This window comes from Neovison vison, chromosome 11 (genome assembly GCF_020171115.1).
Source record: "Neovison vison isolate M4711 chromosome 11, ASM_NN_V1, whole genome shotgun sequence".
Taxonomy (NCBI): domain Eukaryota; kingdom Metazoa; phylum Chordata; class Mammalia; order Carnivora; family Mustelidae; genus Neogale; species Neogale vison.
In genome coordinates, this window is record NC_058101.1 from 188,438,607 (window position 1) to 188,460,000 (window position 21,394).

Below are 21,394 nucleotides of genomic sequence, written 5' to 3' on the forward strand. Positions count from 1 at the left end.
AATGCCTCTGTCATTTTTTTTTTAAAGGTGAAGAAACAAAAAGGTGTCTTGTATTTGCAAAAATCTGTATGATCTAAATTAGCTTTTAACTTAAAAATCTGTGCTCCAAGAAAAAGAGAAAGTCAAACTATACAGAGGTTTTGCAATTCCAAGTGACCTGTGTCTTGCTCGGGCCCCTGCCCTGTCTCTGGAGGCTACCACTGTCCTGGGTGCTTGCAAAGCCTTCCAGTAACTTGCTCATCATATGTAAGCCTATGTGGATTTTTTTTTTAAAGATTTTATTTATTTATTTGACAGAGATCACAAGTAGGCAGAGAGGCAGGCAGAGAGAGAGGGGAGAAAGCAGGCTCCCCGCCGAGCAGAGAGCCCAATGTGGGGCTCGATCCCAGGACCCTGGGATCGTGACCTGACCTGAAGGCAGAGGCTTTAACCCACTGAGCCACCGAGGCGCCCCCCCATGTGGATTTTTATAGACTCTTTGGTTATACAGAAATTGAAACACATATGCATATGGATATATTTATATGTATACACACACACATATATATATATACACACACACACACACACACACACTCTTCTATAGCTTGCTTTTTTAAAGTTAATGTATCTTGGATTTTCATGTCAACACATGTTTCTCTCCCTCTGCTTTTTACTCATCATGGGCGCCATGATCTTTTTAACCAGTCTTCTTCTGGCGAACATTTTAGGTCATTTATTGTATTTTCATGGAGCAGATAAATTTCCAAGCAGCTTAAGCAAAAGATAAAAGGCTTTTATTATCAGACTTTGACTTATAGTTGCTATTTTAGGTAGCTTTTGTTTTTGGAATTTCTGTAGAAACACTTGGCAATATTCATTTGGCTGCAGTGACATTCATGGAGCCTGAGTGCACTTAGCCGTGCTCTAGTTTACCTTCTTCTACACCAGGAAGTCAGAGGTCCAGAGAAGTGGATTAACATGCCCAAGGGCACACAGCAGCAGAAATGGGATCAAGACCTGGCCCCTCCGTTTAGAACTCTTGGCTTCTAGATTTTCTCCGCTGTGACTTCTGCTATAATTGTGTTAGAGCTGGTGAATAGTAGTAATGAAATGAGAGTTTTTTCCTATGTGGAAAGCATTTAAAAATTACATAAAAAACATAATTCTACTTAACCCAGTAAGAATCTTTTGTGAGCTTATCCCATATTACAAAACTTAAAGGTCTGAGACGTTTCTCAGTAAAATGGATATTGAAGTCCCTGCATGGATTCTTATGGGCTACAAGAATATAATTATATATTCTAATATATATTAGAATATATATTAATATATATTAATATATCTAATATTATAATATAATATAATATAATTATGACTCATGTTTGGATTCTTAATAAAGTGGGTGCTCTTGGCCTTGGTTGCCAAAGTGGCAGTGTGCTGACCTGGATGCTAGAACCAGAGTAGTGGCTGAGTGTAAAAACAAAGAGAGATTTCAAAGGATGGAGTCCCAGATTCTTCGAACCGGTTAGTCATGGATAAGTGATGAAGAACCATGATTCAGCTGTGACTGATGTTACAGGACAGGATAAAGGAAAAACATCATGTCATGAGTATTAACTGAATTTGGGTGATAAGGAGAGCATGAGTTTAGATAAGATGAATTTTCAGGTGTCATATGTCCAGGATTTTTTAAACTATACCCAGAAAAATTCATAGCATTTGAGGTTAAAGGGACCTCAGAAATCATCTCATCTGACTCCTTTATTTTGTAGCTCTATGTGAGTGACCAAGGTCATCCCTTGCTTCCTAGCAGAACTAAGGCTACAACCTCAGGCTCTTGGATCCATTTCTAGTGCATGTGACTCTTGATCTCAGAGTTGTGAGTTCAAGTCCCATGTTGGGTGTAGAGAATAACTTAAATAAAAACTTTTTAAAAAATTGATTAGGGGCACCTGGGTGGCTCAGTGGGTTAAGCCTCGGCCTTCAGCTCAGGTCATGATCTCAGGATCCTGGGATCGAGTCCCACATTGGGTTCTCTGCTCAGCAGGGAGCCTGCTTCCTCCTCTCTCTCTCTCTGCCTGCCTCTCTGCCTACTTGTGATCTCTGTCAAATAAATAAATAAAATCTTTTTAAAAAATTGTTTAAGCTCTATGACCAGCATGGGCTTGAACTCAAGACTGTGAGATCTGAAGTCTCATGCTCTACTGATGAGCCAGCCAGCCCTCCACTTTCCCCCCTTTCCAGACTGTCTTTCACATTGCAGGATTCATTCAGTCATTTCACAAGTGAGTATCTATTAGACATGGACCATGTGCCAGGTTCAATGCCGGATGCTGAAAATAAAACCAAGATGAAGTCACACATTACTCCTTCCTTCTCACAGTCCATAGTTAAACAGAACATCAAGTGATTGTGGTAGAATTTGGGCTAGACACCCGGGGAAGCTCCTAGCCGGTGAAGCTCACTTTATCTAGGCCTTCCAGAAGAAGTGCCGGTTTAGCTGGAATCTCAGGATATGCGGAGTTAGCCAAGAAACAGAAAGTGTTCCAGGCAGAGAAAATAGCCTGGGAAAGCCTGGAGCTAGGGAGAGGATGGCTCCCTCAAGGAAACAAAAGAATTTTAATATGCCTGAGCATAGAAGATCATCAGAGAGGTGATAGCAAGGAGGAGGATGATCATAGGGACCCAAGCAGACTGGGGTCCCTTTCATTGGCCCCCTATATAAGGGGGCACTGTGTGCTCCAGTATGTCGTTCTTGGGTGGCACCCATTCACAGAATGTGTTGTCCAATCCAAGGTGTCATGGCCTGTGTAAATAGCGTCAAACCAAGGGAACGTGAATTTTCAGCATCTAGTGATGTTGCTGGATGTCCAGCATGGACCAAGCTCTCCACGTCAGGGAAGTGCTAATCTTCTACATAGTCCAGAGGTGATTTCATTGGCTCGCCAAAACGCTGGCAATAGTCTCTTTTGCCAAAATAGCCCACTCTATTTCAGAGTTTTGCCTCTGCATGTGGGTTCTAACTTTATAATTTTATAATGAGTCATGGAAGGAAAAGAATATTTGTAGTAGAAATATTCCTGACCACCAGTTTTATTAGAATTGTTTTCCTTTGGAGTTGGAGATACCTGTATTAATTATAATGAAAAGTGCAATTTTGAACCTCAACGTTAAATATATATATATATATATATATATATATATTGGATTGAAGTGAAAGCACTTCGTTGCACTTAGATTTGTTTTCCTGACCTAGTGAGATTAAATGCAGTTATTATAGAGGTGCCTGGATGGCTCAGTGGGTTTAGCGTCCACCTCTTAATTTCCGCTCAGGTTGTGATCTCAGGGTGGTGAGATCCATCCCAGAGTGCTCTTCCCTGCTGGGTGTGGAGCCTGCTTAAAATTCTATCTTTGCATCTCTCCCAATCTCTAAAAAATAAATAAAAGCGATTATTATAGGAAAGAGGAGGGGTGTAGTACATATATATTGAGGAGGAGCAGAAATACTGTTTTTAGAGTGGGGGAGGGGCAGAGGGAGAGGGAGAGAATGTCAAGCAGACTCCGCATTGAGTGTAGAGCAGAGTCAGGCTCCATCTCCGAGCTCTGAGGTACTGACGTCAGGACCATAGCGCTCCAGAGGAGGGGCCGAGGTATTATTAATAGAACAAGAAATTTCATTTACCTAAAGCCAAACTAAAGAGATCCATTTTGACTATTCAGTAAGAACGGGGCAGAATATGAATAAAATTGTTTGATTAGAAGGCCACCATCAAATTATATTCGGTATTCATTGTTGAGACTGTCAAGAATTGCTTTTAGCTGCAATTTAAGACCGTTTAACCAAGAAGAAACTTATTTCACCTAACTTGTTTGTTTCACCTAAAATGTTGTTCAGTGGTTCAACAATGTCAGAATCAACATCTCTATTTTCTTGACTCCCTCCTTGTGACTGTTGCCTCCTGATTTCTCCATTGCTTCTCCAGGCAGGAAAAAAAAGGGTGGGTGGGTGGGTGGGTGGTGCCAACTCACAAAGCTTACATCTCATTGGCTAACTTGCAGTCCCATGGTTAGCTACCTACAAGGGAGGCTAGGGAATTGAGTGACTTCTCCAGTCTCCTGGGCATTCAGATACGAGAGAGAGTTTTTCAATAGTATCTGACCCAGAGAGGGTCAAACCCTTAATTCTCAAAAGCTGATATTAGCTGCTTATAAATAAGGGGAGTATATCCTTTAACAAGTCTGATCTTGCAACAGAGGTTGATAATTTTTTTCTCTTTCATGACGTGTGGGTTTTGGTAATGATTACCTATTTTGTTAATTATTTCAGTTAAACACTTTGAAGTCTCTTTGGACGTAATTTGATTTTGATGTTAAATGAAGTAATTTTTAGTGATAATATATTGAGAAAGAATGTCTCAACTTGACATATGGCTTTTATGTATTTAAAATGTGTTAACAAAAGGTTAATATTTTCATTCATACAGTTGTGGTAGGTATTGCCAAGGCGACACTAAATAAACTTGAATTTCTCTTGTGTTTCTTTCTCACATTATAAAATGCAGAAGTCAATGAAGCTATTTTAAAAAGTTTCAGAAGAGGTGCCTGGCGGGCTCAGTTGGTTAAGTGCCTGCCTTCAGTTCAGGTAGTGATCTCAGGGTCCTGGGATCAAGTCCTGCCTTCGGCTCCCTGAGTCTGCTTCTTCCTCTCCCCTTGGTTCCCCATGACCTGCTCATGCTGTGTCTCTCCCTGTCAAATAAATAAATAAAATGTTTTTAAAATGTTTTCTTTTTTTAAAGAAAGCTTCCATAAAAAAAACAGATTAGAACTTGTATGTAAAAAGTTAAAGATTCAATCATTTGTAGATTACAAAAGACATCAAAGGGACCAAATTCAAGAATAACAGATGAGAGACTTAGCCTTCCACCACCCCCTTGTTCCTGTACTGTGAATCCACATTCTTTTGGCTTCCTTGAAAGCAGGCTTGAAGATCTTGCTGGCCTTTTGCCACACTGATAAGCACTTACTGAGAACCGATGTTGTGAATGGCGTTCAGCAGGAAATGTTCGTCATAGATCCATACTCCACTCCTGGAGTAGCCGTGGTGGTCTTTGAGCTACAGCTTTGCTATGATGCTAAAAAGTGCTGTTCTGTAGTCAGAATAGTCTACTTAAGAAGGCAGTGATGTGCTAAATCAATTTTCACTCATAATAGGTGATGTTTTGATAAGTTCTTTTTAAGGATTTTCTTTATTTGTCAGAGAGCACAAGTGAGGGAGCTACAGAAGCAGAGGGAGAAACAGACTTCCTGCTGAGCAGACAGCCAGATGCGGGACTCGATCCCAGGAGCCTGGGATCATGACCTGAGCTGAAGGCAGAAGCTTAACTGACTGAGCCGCCGGGGCATTCCATGTTTTGATAAGTTTTTAAAAGTTAGCTGTAACTCACAAGTTTCACGTAGCTGAAGTTTTTACTACACAAAGTTGTGTTTTAATGTAGGAATCTGTTTTCTCCCAAACGTGGGAAGTACATCATATATTACAGTTTGGAGTTGGAGTCAGGATAAGAAGCATAGCAGTGTCTTTCACCAGGAGCAACTAGAGCGCTGTGGCAAGAAGATTTAGAAACTATGTAATCAGAACAGTTGAAATATTCTGATTGAGTTTCTGATTAATCGAGAACTACCCTATAAATAAAACAGTAGATTCTGATACTTTATGTTAGCTCTAAAGCATGTTTTAGAGCTAAAAATGTTTCATTAAAAGTATATGCATATTATTTATTAGGTAAAAAGACGTCAGATGCGGTTTTAAATGTTTCCAACATTGAGCGTCATTTTCATGTGTTTGTCTTAAGTGATAAGTCGAGTGATATGTGAGTGTTATTTTCATAAATAGCAATTATCCAGGTCTTAGGAAAACTAGGACTAATAATGCTTTCTTTTGGGTGAGAGACTTGTCTTTGTCCCTTTGTTCCCTGGTGACCTGAGTTGGAGGCCTGGTCTCTTCAATTTCTTTTTCTTAACTGCTGGTTAGTACTTTGAGAATAAACTTCTCTTTTCTGTGCTGTGTGTCATAGAAGTTTCTAATGCTGGTTGTTTTAATTGGCTATTTTTTGTTTCAGCTGTAATATACCCTGTGGTCTTTAATACACATTTTTGACCCACTTTGGCACATTTGGGCACATTCCCCACCCCCCAGCCCCCAGCCCCCACGTTCAGGTCTTTTGTTTGCATGTGCTTGGGTTCAGCTGTGCTGTTTTCCTGGGTCTCCTATGTGGCAACATGGGTTTGCAACAACACAGATGCAGTGGTTCGGGACGCTATCTGTGGCTGTGAGTTAGCCCTGACCCACAGGGGATGGCCTCACGGACACAATGGTGACCTCACATGAGCTGGCTAGCTCAAGATGTAAAAGCCACAGAAGAGATAGCATTCAGAAATCCCAGGCTAGCAAATGTGCTTGAGGTAGGCACTGCGAAGGGAAGGGCCTTGTAGAATTTTTGGTCTTATTTTGGAATAAGTTCCAAGTGGTGACAAAATGTTATTCTCAGTGCTATATTCTTCTCTGTGTTAAATAAAAAAAGGCACCTTGGCGGGGTGGTGTATGAAATCCAAAGAACTGGTTGGTATAAGCAGGCTTTGGGATGTCAAGCAGTTTTTTAGCTACCTATTAATTTGGGTAAGTCAAAATGATCATTCAGACCAAAACAGAAGTCCACATGAAGGCTAGAGTTTAATATTTTAGGTAATTTGTTTAATAATGAGAGGGGAAAAGCCCATAGCAGTGACTGCTGTCTTGAGAAACAGCTTCTCGTTCACATTGGTAGGAACTTGGTGGATATGTATTTTATCCCTTTCCTTGTGTTCTGAAAAGTCCTATCCAATTTGCTCATATATAGTGAGTATATAGTAACAAGAGTTACTTGTTTCCTGTTTAATTTGATTTTTCCTCTATTTTTTGATGAAGTTCCACTGTACCTGATAAAATTTTGATGTTAGATGATTACAATTAAGATATTTACATTCAGTATCTTCAGAATTGTTAACGCTGCAGGATGAAAATTGTATTACTTGCAGATTTTTTGCTCTGCTTCATTTGTATACTCTTTTAGTCCTGAAATTCATAAACTTACCATTAAGGTGAACTTCTAGATTATTTAGAGAACCAGTGAATCAAGGGAGGTTAATATCTTCTTGAAAGTATTTCTGGATGTAATGAATTTGTTTTCTTTATAGTTTGTAGTCCATTTTAAGAACATGAGAAATTTGCTTATTATCTGCCAGGTACATGTAAAATGGTTAAGGTCAAGTTTGGAGTTCTGATTTTTTGTTGTTGTTGCTGTTTTTATTTTTTTTGTTTTGGAGAAAAAATTATTCTGAAATGGGACTTTTTAGTATGAATATACTTTCTGTTTTATAATCTACTTTTAAAATTATTTTTTTTAAGATTTTATTTATTTGAGGGAGCATGCAAGTGGGAGAGAGCATAAATGGCCAGGGGGGTGGGGAGCAGAAGCAGACTTCCCCCTGAGCAGGGAGCCTGACCAGGGCTCTGTCCAGGACACTGCAATCATCAGCTGAGCTAAAGGCAGACACTTAACCAACTGAGCCACCCAGGTGCTCCGACTTTTAAAGATTTTATTTATTTGACAGAGAGAAATCACAAGTAGGCAGAGAGGCAGGCAGAGAGAGAGAGAGAGAGAGAGGAGGAAGCAGGCTCCCCGTGGAGCAGAGAGCCCGACGTGGGGCTCGATCCCAGAACCCTGGGATCATGACCTGAGCTGAAGGCAGAGGCTTTAACCCACTGAGCCACCCAGGGGCCCCATGCTCCAACTTTTAAAATGTAAAGTAAAACCCTTTTACATGTAATACAAACTATTGCAAACAAATTCTGACTATATATGGTAATGACTAAATATTTCTGACAAAATACAGTAATGCAAAATTTTAAATGTTGAGGTGTCTTTTTTTATTATTATTTTTTTAAAAGATTTTATTTATTTATTTGACAGAGATCACAAGTAGGCAGAGAGGGAGGCAGAGAGAGAGGAAGGGAAGCAGGCTCCCTGCTGAGCAGAGAGCCCGATGCGAGACTCGAATCCCAGGACCCTGAGATCATGACCTGAGCCGAAGGCAGCGGCTTAACCCACTGAGCCACCCAGGTGCCCCATAAATGTTGAGGTGTCTTAAAGTCTCACCCTCCACCCCAAAAAGAGTTAGCTCAGGTAATTTTAATAGTCTTTGAGTCACTTTCCTGGGCTTGAATGGTTTCATATAAAGAAATGCCATACCTGCCTAGGCTAGAAAAAATTGTATGTGGCTTCTAAATTGTGATTACTATCTTTTAGAGTAAACAAATAATGAAAGGAACACTACAAATGTTTACATAAATTTAAGGTAATAATTGATGACATGAATGACAAGCTAAACATCTTGGTGAGATGACACGGGTTACCATGGGTTTATTGTTCCACTGAGGCAAGTAGGAAGTGTGGGTTCATACTCGTGTGTAAGGGGCAGTATTCTGGACAGTAGGAGATAAAGAGCTGATTGCTTCTCAGGCAAAAGACACTGCAGGTGATTAAATTTGGAGAGTGTTACAGAGCAGGTGAGTTTAGAATGGACCCTTTTAGGAGCAGGAAGAGCTGTGTCAGAGAATGTCCTAATGCCTTCCTCACTGTGTCCCACACCAGATGCTTCCCCTCTCTCCGCCCTCATGCTCGTTCCCACGGGCTCAGCTACTCATCTTGTGTTATTTCCTAGCTGGAAACTCGTGACTCCTCCTGCGCTCCCCTTGATCCAACTGGTCACAAAGTCCCCCTCTTCTGCCTCGTAAACACACGCACCATTTCCTGCCTGTTCTCGCTGCTGCTGACCCATGGCTTCTCTTCCTCCTGACCTCACGGGGCTCCTCTCCTCTCTTTTATGGTGCCCTCAGACCCCCACTTGGCCACCTCCATGATAAAACCTTGTGTGGCCCATGTGTCAGCTCCCTGATTATGCCTCAGCCCCCTCACTGTGCTTTAACCTCGGGAGTATCCAGGGCCCCCCTGTCCCCCAGTGCCTCTGCTGGCCTTTGTTCCTTCTCTGTCTCCCAGATGTGCACATGGCCATGCAAACTCTGCCTCCTGAACCCTTATCCTGACTGCCCCGGATCTAGGTGTTTCTCCACCTGGACTCACCACACTCTGCATGTGGTTCTGTTAGCTAATTATCAAATCGTATTGCCATTGCTGATGGCCTCTCCCTCTCAGATGCATGCAGGTTCCTTAAGAGCAGGGAGCAGTTTGTCAGAAGCACAGCCAATTGATATTGGTTGAATGAACAGTAGACATCTGGGCGATTGGTTATAACTGGGTCCTCCCTCTTATTAGAACATGTATTTCCCAATAATTTCCTTTTAATGCTTTGTTTTCATGGGATATCCCGGCATGAGCATCCGTCAGCCAATGCCTAGGAAATGGACTGAAAGAGATAGGTGTCCCAATTAAGGGTTTTGGGAGCACTGGGTCACATTAAGGCAGAAAAAATGGTATCTGTTGTCTGTCCAACCCACTAGTTCATTACCTGTATTTTATTACCCCACACATATTAGTTTTCAGTGCAGTTAAGGGGATTCTGTGAAAGCTGAACAGAAAGAGATGTATACAAGGGAACCGTGATTCACCCAAGATGCTGGCAGTCTTCATGGATGCCTGTTTAGTCCAACAGCACCTTCTCTACATGCCTCCCCTCCCCTGCCCCAAGAAACCACGACAGGTCCTTTCATCACCCACCAAAGTTACCACGGTAGATTTTGGAAAAATATTTGGTGAGCAAATGACTAGGTTAATAGGTATGCAAAAACAAAAACAAAAACTAGGCATGTTAGTTACTAAACTCAGTATATAGTTTTGCATTTTGTGGAAACCAAGACAAACTGTTCTTGAGGTCTTGTCTCTTACTTGACTAGTTGGAAAGCCAGCACATTCAGTAAATGGCTTGTTTGGCCGTAAGATAGATGTGTCTCCAGCAGGTAGTGGGTTGGTCCATGTCTTAATGGTTGAATTTTTCTCCAAAACCTTTTTGTCTTGACTTGGAGATCTATATGCCTGAGTGACTAGAGCCTGAAAAGGGGACCAGTTCCTTTTTTACCCAACTACCTTCCTCAGGATGATGATAAATAAGTTCATCAGGCTAGTTTGAAACTGTATTAAACTGAGGTTTTAGAGTAGAAGGAACAAAGATAACAAACAGTTCGTTTTCAAGTAAGTACATGTCTTTGATTCATGACCTTTGTTTTCCTGATGGAGTTTCAATTTCATTAGAGTAACTCCCAGGACGATTGGATCAGACATGATATTGGTAATTATCTTGTTGACGAATGTCCAAATCAATGTAGAAGGAAATATGCCATTTTAAGGGTTTCTGACTAAGTTGATTCTTTGAAATCACATGTCCTGTTAATGGGTATAATAAGTTCTTTTGTATTTTTATTATTTTTTATTTTATTTATTTTTTCATTGTGTTATGTTAGTCACCATACAATACATCATTAGTTTTTGACGCAGTGTTCCAAGATTCATTGCTTATGTACAACACCCGGTTGAATAGAGCTGCATTACCAAAACAGTAACGTGTTAAAAGGGGGACACAGGGACAAGTTTGGTTCATATTTTAATTTCCTATAAATCATGGCTCCTGTAGAGTTTAAAGGAAACTATGTTTTATTTATGAAGTACCCTATTTATGAGCATTTTGGCTTTGAGCATCATTGGAGGTTTTTTTTTTTTTTTTAAAGATTTTATTTATTTATTTGACAGAGAGAGATCACAAGTAGGCAGAGAGGCAGGAAGGGAAGCAGGCTCCCTGCTGAGCAGAGAGCCCGATGCGGGACTCGATCCCAGGACCCTGAGATCATGACCTGAGCCGAAGGCAGCGGCTTAACCCACTGAGCCACCCAGGCGCCCTCATTGGAGGTTTTTGCATCATCTCTGATCTTCAATTGGGCCAGGAGTGAGGAGGGGGAAAGATGTTAAAACTAGGTCATCAGCTACCACGTGGCACGATTTTGTCCTTAGGGAGCACAGATATGGAGCAGAAGATTGAGGCCACAACTTCATTTCCCAGCTCTAGGTAGAGGGCAGTCTGTTTGCTGATTTGCTCTTACGTTAAATTTTGAAGACCTGTACTCTGAGAATACGTCAGTGTTTTGTTTCCTCCTTAAGTCTGAATGTATTTTGAGTTGTCACATACAACAAAACCTGTATTATTTAGATCTTTGTCTCTATTCTCCAAGGAAGAAACATGGATTAATTCTATTTTTATGACTGTTAACGATTTAGGTGCTTAGAATTCAGTTTGAGCACCTTTATTTTTTTTTTTAAGATTTTATTTATTTGTTGGAGAGCTCATGCATGCATACGTGAGCTTGAGCACAAGCAAGGGGGAGCAGCAGGCAGAGGAAGAAGCAGGGAACCCGACCTCAGCACCCTGGGACCATGACCTGAGCCGAAGGCGATGCTTAACTGACTGAGCCACTCAGGCGCCCCCAATTTAACCACCTTTAAAAAAAAAAATACTCTTTAATTTTGAAAAGGTGGTATTTTTACACCATGACTAAAAAGTAAGGAGAATATATCAGAACATCTTATACCTCTCTGATTCCTATTCTCTTTTTGAAAAGGTAGGCGTTGTTAGTACTTGTATGTGTATTATGGAATAATTTTGTTATGAATTTATAAGCAAAATAGAAAATGTGCTCTTATATTTTCATCATCACACAGCAGAGCATTCTGTCTACAGTCCTCTTTACTATGGTTTTCTCATTTACCACAGAGCGCGCCCTACTTCTGTTACAGCTGTGATATTTCACTATATGACTGTACCATAAGTTTGTCTAACCAGTCTTCTATCTGGACATTTCGGCTGTGTTTTGATCTCGTCAAGTTTGCGGCGGGAGTCCTTTAGTTCACGTTGTCGCACGCCTGCGTAGGTTTCTCAGTAGGATAGATTCTTGCTGACCAGCTATGAATTCAACGGGTGATGCTAGCATGTGTCAGAGAAGGCTTATCACTAAGCTTTTATTGTTCTTAAACATCAGTTTGAGTGTATAAAGTTAGGCAGACAGACTTGACCTGAATTGTTTCTTAAATGTTTGCTTGAGATTCTTGGTGGGTTGCTTGGAAAACCCTCGAGATGTACAGGTTTGTCAATTTCAGCCACTCCCTGAGGCGGAGCAGAGTTGCGTTCTAGAGGTGGCATTTGAGGTCTTCGTGGCTGGATCAGTAAGAGCTCACGCCCATTCGAGGGGTTCCCCGACTCTTGAAACGCCAGTCCTCCAGCAGTGACGAAAGCCTGAGAGAAGAGGCAGCTGTCATGTGGGCACTGGCTTTTACTGGAGCACAGGTGCCATCCCTCCCCCGCTTCCCTGGCAAGAGTTAGCACCTTAGCCCGGCAGCTGCGGGTGAGACAGTAACCAGGCAATGCACAGATGAAAAGCAGCTAAGCACCAAGCGCCTTGCACAACTAGGGTGCGGTTAGACTCCAGCGGTTGTTTTCCAGGGTGTACCTTAACAAAAACTACTTTACATTCATTCTAGAGTGATCTTAGCAGCATTCCTAATACAGTGTTGGGTCCTAGAGAGCTTTTGAAACTTCCAGAGAGGATATGTGTCCCGACACAGTTAACAGTTCCAAAATATGGAGAATAGGACTTCTGTAAGCACAGATGACACTTTGTTACGAAAAGCTAAAGCAACCAAAATACAATAAAGGAAAGGTAGAGTCGCTAATATCGCTTGTGGATGTTAAGTCATCCGAATCCTCAGCAGCAAACTGGGGAACAGCTTACACTGTCAGACTGACATATCTGAGAAAAATGAAGTTTGTTTTCAGGGGTGAGATGGGGTTGTGAAATGGGTGAACAGGGTCAGAAGGGACAAACTTCCCGTTATAAAATAAGCAGGTCATGGGGCTGTAACGTACAGCATAGGACTAGAGTTGATAATACTGTATTGTGTATTTGAAACTTGTTAAGAGAGGAGAACTTTCAAGTTTCTCATAAGGAAAAAAAAAAAGGTAGCCACGTGTGCTAACATGTTAACTAGACTATTAGGGTGTGCTAACATGTTAACTAGACTATTAGGGTGATCATTCCCCAGTATATAAAAAAGTGAATCATTATGTTACACATCTGAAACTAATATAATATTAAATGTCAGTTATACCTCAAAAAAATGGGGAGGGATTACATTTCGGATGATAAAGTTTTTTTTTTTTAAAAAAAGATTTTATTTATTTATTTGACAGAGAGAAATCACAAGTAGATGGAGAGGCAGGCAGAGAGAGAGAGGGAAGCAGGCTCCCTGCTGAGCAGAGAGCCCGATGCAGGACTCGATCCCAGGACCCTGAGATCATGACCTGAGCCGAAGGCAGCAGCTTAAGCCACTGAGCCACCCAGGCGCCCGATAAAGTTTTTTAATTAAAGAAAAGAATAGGTCTTAGGAATTTGAAGCCACTGTGGCTTAGGAAGAGCCTTTTACAAAATGGATTAAATGAAATAGAAGCTACCGAAAACCATGATGGTTTCAGAGGCCTAATATAGAATCAGCAAATCCAACCTGTATTTCCTAAACACTTCAAAAACATTAATGTTAGTGATGGAATTAACCATCTAATAAGGAAAAAAGATAAGCAATATCAAGTAATTTATCCAAACAATATTACTAGGAAATACTTTAAGTATAGTAAATTCTAAAAATGTAATATGGTGAAAGAAATTTAGTTTATAAAGAAACCAAACATAATATGTAGCTATTGCTTAACTTTGGAATAAGAAATAATTTAAAGAAAAATATAAAATCTGTTGCTACAAGAGGAGTACCTGTATTTTGAACCTGAAGGTGGAAAAACAATGTTTAATAAATTAAATTTATCTCCATATGACATAATGTACTAGAACTTGACCAGTGAAATTCATTTGGAAGTCTCAGTAGGCAAGAATTTTAAAGAATGCTTTCTTCAAAAATGTTAGAATAAAATATTTACGTCTCAGATTTTTTAAATAATTGTAATCTAACAGTTTTAAAACTCTGATATTTAATTAGCATAGAAATTCTAGAGAGTCAAACATCATTAAGGGATTCAAGGAATGATAAACTCAAAGCAATCTAGCAGTAAATAAATGAATATTTCAGTAAGTATTGGTAGGACATACAGCAATTATGTCAGGAGAATGAATTTATATCTGCAGTATGTTACAGGAAATTCTAGATGGTCAAAGGGTTGAAAGCTGTTTTTGGCTGTTCTGTTTGTATAAAATTATATAAAACTATACTTATATAAGTTTGTATAAACATATAAAACACAGATGTTTATCTACACAGGCCTGATAAGCATAAAGTAACATTTTACTACAATTACTGCATAAATGATTGTTTTTAGTTTTCTGTTACAACTCCACCCCATCTCCACTTTCCAAGGTGGGTCGCAGCGGTAGAGAATGGGTGTTGGAGGCCTCGGTTCTGACTTTGAATCTGTCGCATAGGTGCCATCTGTGCATGGGCAAGGTCCTTCCCACTCTGGAGCCTCGCTTTCCCTATGGAGAGTTACTAAGTGGGTGAAAGAGAGGAAAAGGGAGGATACTCAGTGAGCAGGAAAACGCTATGTAATTATTACATGTTACGTGAGAAATAGAGCTCCTAAGGACCTTTTAGGAAATGACATGAAATAAAGGAATACTAATTTCAGATACTTTGACAAACTGCAAAATAGTTTTCATTAATTCATTAATATGTGAGTCTATAATAAAGTTCTCCTTTCAGGACTTTAATACTATGACTGTGAACTTGGTTGCTTTCTTCATCTGCTTTGGAAATGGCAGTTAGTGCTAAACAGTTATTAATGATTACTAAGAAAGACTAATGGACAAATACTTTCCCCTTGAAGTATTAATGCAAATTTTAATTGTTGAACCATAGGAAGTACCATAGAAAATGAGAGCCTCCACCCCTGCCTTTTTTCTAAAAGAATATATTGAGTGTTTTTTGTCATTGGTTCTTGAAGCATGAATACTGAGGTTTATTTATTCTCCTTCAAGAAATTACTCTGGTTTTCCTCCCCCTGAAAAATTGGAGAAAATAATTCCTATCTATAAAATTTTCTTAGGTTGGCTTGTTATCACAGAATGTGAATGTCGTAGGGAATGCCTCTGAAACAAGGGAACATTCTTTTTTTTTTAGTTTCTTGTATCTTTATTTCAGACTTAGTTTTGTTTTGATTACTTGGCCTAATTATTTTGAGAAGCTAAGCAGCGTGTTTTGTGTTCTTCCAATTCCGTTTGATATTTAAAGTGACTGAGACATTTGGAGTAGTTCCAACCCTGAACAGTTTTTCATTTAAAATAGAGTAATTCCCAGGACACCGTGGCATAGAAAGTGAATAATCACTTAGCAAAGCATCTTAGTTGGATTTGGAGTATTAGCATGAGCTTAAACAAAATACATAGGCCATTATTAGTACTTGGAGAGGGGAAAAACAATAAAGCTTGTGTTTCATAGAAAACAGAAAAGGATAGTCAAGAGTATAGTCCTTTTAACAGTGAACTTAAGGGGGAAAATGGGAGTGGATTTTCAGTATATGTAATGATTTACTAGAGATTAGGAAATGACTCATCAGCAGTATAAATCTTTTTAATGACCAGGCCATCAGCAGGAAAGGATGAGAAGTTTGTAGAAAATGTGTAGGAGGAGGGAAGGGCATTGAAAGTCCAATCACTTCCATATTTCTCTCAGCATATGTGATCGGAATATAGAGTCAGAGGACTTTTCATAGTCACGTTACTGTACCAATTTACCTAGAAAATTAGAAACTGTGATGTGAATATTATTTTGCATATAATTCCCATGTTTCTGGATTGCTAAATCTATTTGTTTCACATACATAATTCTCTGCCCCATGTAAATCTCTTCAGACTCAGAGCTAAAGATATTGTCTGTGTTTATAAATTCCAAACATCTAGATATTTGATTAATTCCTGCTCTGATCCATATGCTTTCCTTATATAAACATAGCTTAAATGCATTTCTGTGGCTTATCTAGTTGTCTTTGAACCCAGATGGTAGTGATTATAAAAAAATCACATATTTTCCTGTGTATACTTATTCCTTTTACAGTTGAAAAGGGCAGGCAAAAGAATCCCAGAAGTTTGTGTATCCAGACACAGACCTCTCCAGATGTGCTCTCCTCTGAAAAAACGCTTGAGTTGGCGCAGTATAAAACAAAATGTGAGAACCAAAGTGGATTTATCCTGCAGCTCAAGCAGCTTCTTTCCTGTGGTAATACCAAGTTTGAAGCATTAACAGTTGTGATTCAGCATCTGCTCTCTGAGGTAAGGATGTCTGCCCTCTGTCTTTCTCATTGAGGTGAGGGGCGGCAGGAGGGGGGCAGTGTTCATGCTCTCGTCTTGGGAATACTTTCCGGTTGATGAATGGTATGAACAGGTAGAATTCGCCCAATATGCTTTGTCACCTCCCTTGGTACCTGAGTCCCTCTCTAAAACTTTGGGATTGAAACATTTCTACTACTTTCCTTTCGTTTCCAGAATCCCTTAGACCAACCAAGGCATGAGATAATCATTACATCCATCTCCAGCCTATATTAGCATTAACATTTTTGCACTGTATTTTGTGTGTCTAACTGTACACAGCTTTCCATATTACCTTTAGTTTAATGCTTTGAAAAAAGAGATTGATTATATTTGTGGGTTAAAGAACACTTCCGAGGTAGCTCACAGTATGAGTCTGGGGACTCTTGAGAATTTCCATCCATTCCTAAAATAGTTTGTGGTACGACAAATGCAAAACAGATTTTCTTTGCTTCCTTATTCTTCCCTGACATTCTTCAAGGATGTTAGCTCAGGGACTAGTTAGAATTCATGAGAAGACCAAGTTTCTGGGAATGGATGCTACTGGCCTAGCAACAAAAACTGCAGGTGCCTAAGGGGGGATCCCTGGGGTGGGATTATATTTGAGTTCTTTAGATTTTTTTTTTTCTAAAGATTTATTTATTTGAGAGAGAGAGCGCACACGTGCTTTAGCTGGGGGAAAGAGCAGAGGGATAGAATCTCAAGCAGATCCCTGATGAGCAAGGAGCCTGACCCAAGGCTTGCTCTATCTTGTGACTGTAAGATCATGACCTAACCTGAAATCAAGAATCAGTTGCTTAACCCACTGGGCTACCCAGGCTTTTAAAATATTTAAAATATTTTTAAATCACAGTCTAAAAGGATGGGTGTCACATAACATCTCAAGAAAAAAACCATTCCATTTGCTTCTTCTGGAGTTCAGCTCAACCCAACAAACCTATGTTCATTGCCTATAGAGCTACGGTGATATAGTTGCCAGCCTGGGGCAGGGGAGCGAGACACTTGGTCAAGCCAGGCTCTTGGTCTGTGCCTTTGCAAGTTACCACGCTAATAGACAGTTAAGATCAATACTTGAACATTTTACAGCTTTGTCCAGAAACAATTTTTTTAAACATTTTATTTATTTATTTGACAGAGAGAGATCACAAGTAGGCAGAGAGGCAGGCAGAGAGGGGAGGGGGCGGGGAAGCAGGCTCCCTGCTGAGCAGAGAGCCCAATGTGGGGCTCCGTCCCAGGACCCTGAGATCATGACCTGAGCCGAAGGCAGAGACTTTAACCCATTGAGCCACCCAGGTGCCCCATTTACCTAGTTTTTATTTACTTTAGTATATAGCTCTTCTGTTTCTCTTTAATATGTAAGGAAGGAATTGGAAAGCTGGCTTATTCAACCAAGTAAGCTAAATTGGAAACGACAGAATATCAAATGTCGGAAACAATTAGTTTGTGTATTTTGTGATAAACCAATTACTTTGTTTTACTCTATCTAGCCTAATGAACCCCTCATTCAACTCCCATGTGAGATGAGGCAAGTGCTGTGAGCCCTCATCGCACAGTGTTGCTCCCCCTTTTCCATTCATACTGAGTCCAGCATTGTTTGGACTCTGGATACCTGTCCAGTAGATTATGATAACTTCTTAATTAGTCTTTAGGCCTGCACTCACTTCACTATAATCTACCCCAAGCACTGCTAACAGATTCATCTTTCCAGAGCATTCCACTGTACTGATTAAAACCTTCAGTGGTTTCTCCATTGTCTACAGCCTACCTGTCCAACACGGCAGCTACTAGCTTTATGAAGCTACCAAGTACTTAAAGTACAGTAAGGCTAAATTAAGATATGCAGACAAGCATTAAAATATTTGCATGGATTTCAAAGACAGTATGACAAAAGGGTGTAAGATACTTTGTGAATAATTTTGAAATGATACTGTGTTGGATATACTGGGTTAAATAAAACATTAAAATTTAATCTTATAAACTTTTAAGAAATGTGGCTACTAGGAAACTAAAATTACATACATGACTCACATTATACTTCCTCTGAATGACTCTGGGGTGTAACTTGAAATATAAGACTATAATCTGGCACGAGCTGCCTTTTTAGCCTTACTTCACTGCCTCTCTGCTCCTGCTTTGTAATTAGTGAGGTGGAGGGGAAGTAAGAGGGATATAATGTTTGTTGAATATTTAGGAAGTTCTAGACATTAAGTGTTATCCAAAGACACCAGTTGGAATTTACTAAGAAGAAAATGGAGGCATAGAGCTGTTAAATAACTTGACTATCAGCAGACAGATAGTTAGAGGAAGACCAGGACTTGCACCTGGGTCTAAGACACTAGGAACTCAAAATCACCTATGAACTTCTGTGCTTTTTCATCCTCGGTTCAAATACCATTACTGGGCTACTGCCCTTCTCCCTAATATACCTACATGTTCAGCTCTTAGAGTAGCATCCCATCACTACCTACATGGGATTCCCATGGATTCATTATACAAACAGCCACGTAGAAAATGCAAGTTATATAGATCAGGCAGGCCTGCTTTTCATGGTCCTCGGTGAGGAAAGGCCCAGAAGTGGATGTGAGATGAAAGACCCATATCTGTTCTTCCTTTGGTTCCTAAATCCCTCGTGTGGCATGAACCTTCCACAGTCGGCATGCTCCTGGGGTTTCAAGATCCTCTTTTCCCACACAGCTTCGCCAGCAAACACAAACCAAACACTATGAGATGCTCAGTGGGAGAAGGAGTAGATGGAACACTAGAGGAAAAACCTCCCTCGATTGGACGTGGTGACAGATATTCTGTCAGTCAACAACAGGGCAAACTCTTATTGAGTTTCCGGGATACTTTCACTGTACGGGAATTTCCTCTTGCACCTGCCTTTAAAGGTTTTAATGCCCATGTAATTGTGACTCCACTGAATTTCTTAAAATTCACCTCAAAAGCTCCCTCTTTTAGGGGCATCTGGGTGGCTCAGTCTGTTGAGCATTTGGCTCTTGGTTTTGGCTCAGGTCATGATCTAGGGATCAGGGACTCAGCCCTGCATCTGGCTCAGTGTTTAGCAGGACAGTGGGCTTGAGGATTCTCTCCCTTTGTCCTTCCCCCTGCTTGCACGTGCGCACATACACACACACACACACACACACACACACACACATTCTCTCTCCCTAAAATAAATAAATCTTCAAAACAAAACAACCTCCCTCTTTTATTTCATGGTCCTTCTAGCTCTATGTTCAGCCTACCTTCTGGATTCTAGGAGCACTTAGATTTCTCTGTCACTCTCTCCCTTGTATTACAGATAACCATCTGCACTCGTTCTGCTTTTTAAGACCAGAAGCTCTTTGAGAACAGGATCTGTGCCTCATTCCTTCTTAGTAACCCACCCCAGCAGCTATGGCAGGGCTTTATACGTAACAGATGTGTCATTTGTACCTGAACGAACAAATGAATGGGGAAGATGGATTCCCAGGTGTAAAGACGAACATATAAAGTCGTTATGTGAATGTTCTTTGCTCTTTAAAACCAATCAGCAAATATTTACTGATTGCCTAATGTGTACAGGACACTGTTATAAAACAGCAAAGAAAGACATAACCAGGGGAAAAGTTAAGTAATTCTTCAGAACAATTTTCCTCTTAACCCTTTGGTCCTCTCATACCATTATAGAAGTGACTGACGGATGATGTACACGTAGGTAGATATGGATGGTAGATGTCAACTGATCTATATACATACATATCTTATTGCTAAGTTTTTCTAAATGGTTTTAGAGCATTAGAGTGTGAATAAGAAGGAGTGATTATAGGGAATCCTAGAACTATGACTTATCCTTTTGTTGCAAATTTAATAGTGATAGTTCATTATAAAAGTTCTATAAGTGCCTCATCAATCTGGAAACTGACACCACACTTTGTTTCCTGGAGGACACACTGTTGCTGGTTTTAGTTTGTTCCCAACCTCGGTTTCTCCTTGCACATAGTTGTGCAATGTTCTGTACAAACAGCCAGTGTGAAATCCAACCTAAAGTAGTACCCAAATAAGGTGAATTTGGAAAAGACACTAGCCGTCTACTATAAGTAAAAATGTCTCAGAACAAAATAGAGTGGACATGATTCATCATGTGAGTGGTGGGGAGAAGGTCCAAGACAGCACACATCTGAGCCATCCGACAGGGCCCTTTTCTGCAAAACCCACTGTGCCGTGGATGCTTCTCAACAGCTAACAGATTCAGGCCCCCTGATGGGACAGCAGCCAGAGCTTAAGTGCCTGTATCCAGGGGACTCCTAATTAAATTATAGTGAATCCAATTTTTCCTTGGAACACTTCATACATTTAACACATGCGTAGAAAAGCATATTTCTATCCAGATACCTGCCTCCCTCTTTTTTCATATTGTGTGGAATTCTGCGTGGTAAAATACAAAGAGGATTAAATAAACTTGTTACCTAGACTATAAAGAGTTTCTCATCTAGGACAGAAACACTGATTTAGGAGCAGCTGAATAAAAAGAAACGGGTAATCGGTATCAGAGTGACAAAATGTGTTTTTATCATCTACAAGTAAAGGATAGGTATCTTAAAGGGCAAGTTCCCAAAGAGAGTCAGGCAGAAACTGACATGGACTATGGTGTGGACACTGCAGTTGGCATTTCACATAGGATTTTTTAAAAAGCCCTTGGTTTTTCCATTATCCTGTACTGCTTCCCCCCAGATGAGGTCATCTGCCTTGAGTGATGACTGAACAATTGAGCATGAACATTTTAGACCTACCTAGGTCCCAAGCTGCTTTTCTTTTTAAAAATTTATTTAATTGAGAGAGAATGAGCAGGGGAGAGGGGCAGAGGAGAGGGAGAGGCAGACTCCCCACTGAGCAGGGGGCCTGATGCGGGGCTCAGTCCCAGGACCTGGGGATCATAACCTCAGCCAAAGGCAGACAAGAACCAGCTGAGCCACCAAGGCGCCCCGGTTCCTAGCTTCTTGAGGGGCAAGAAAATCATGTCTTAAATTT

General features: G+C 40.3%; 1 protein-coding gene across 6 annotated transcripts in view; it reads left to right on the forward strand.

The window, feature by feature from the left end:
* Positions 1-21,394, forward strand: part of MTUS1 (microtubule associated scaffold protein 1) — a 168,988-nt gene that overhangs the window by 117,459 nt on the left and 30,135 nt on the right. For all 6 annotated transcript variants that reach the window (XM_044225500.1, XM_044225496.1, XM_044225501.1 and 3 more), the window contains one exon: positions 16,134-16,348. In XM_044225500.1, the coding sequence (XP_044081435.1) occupies positions 16,134-16,348 (215 nt within the window). The remainder of the gene's footprint in view (positions 1-16,133; positions 16,349-21,394) is intronic.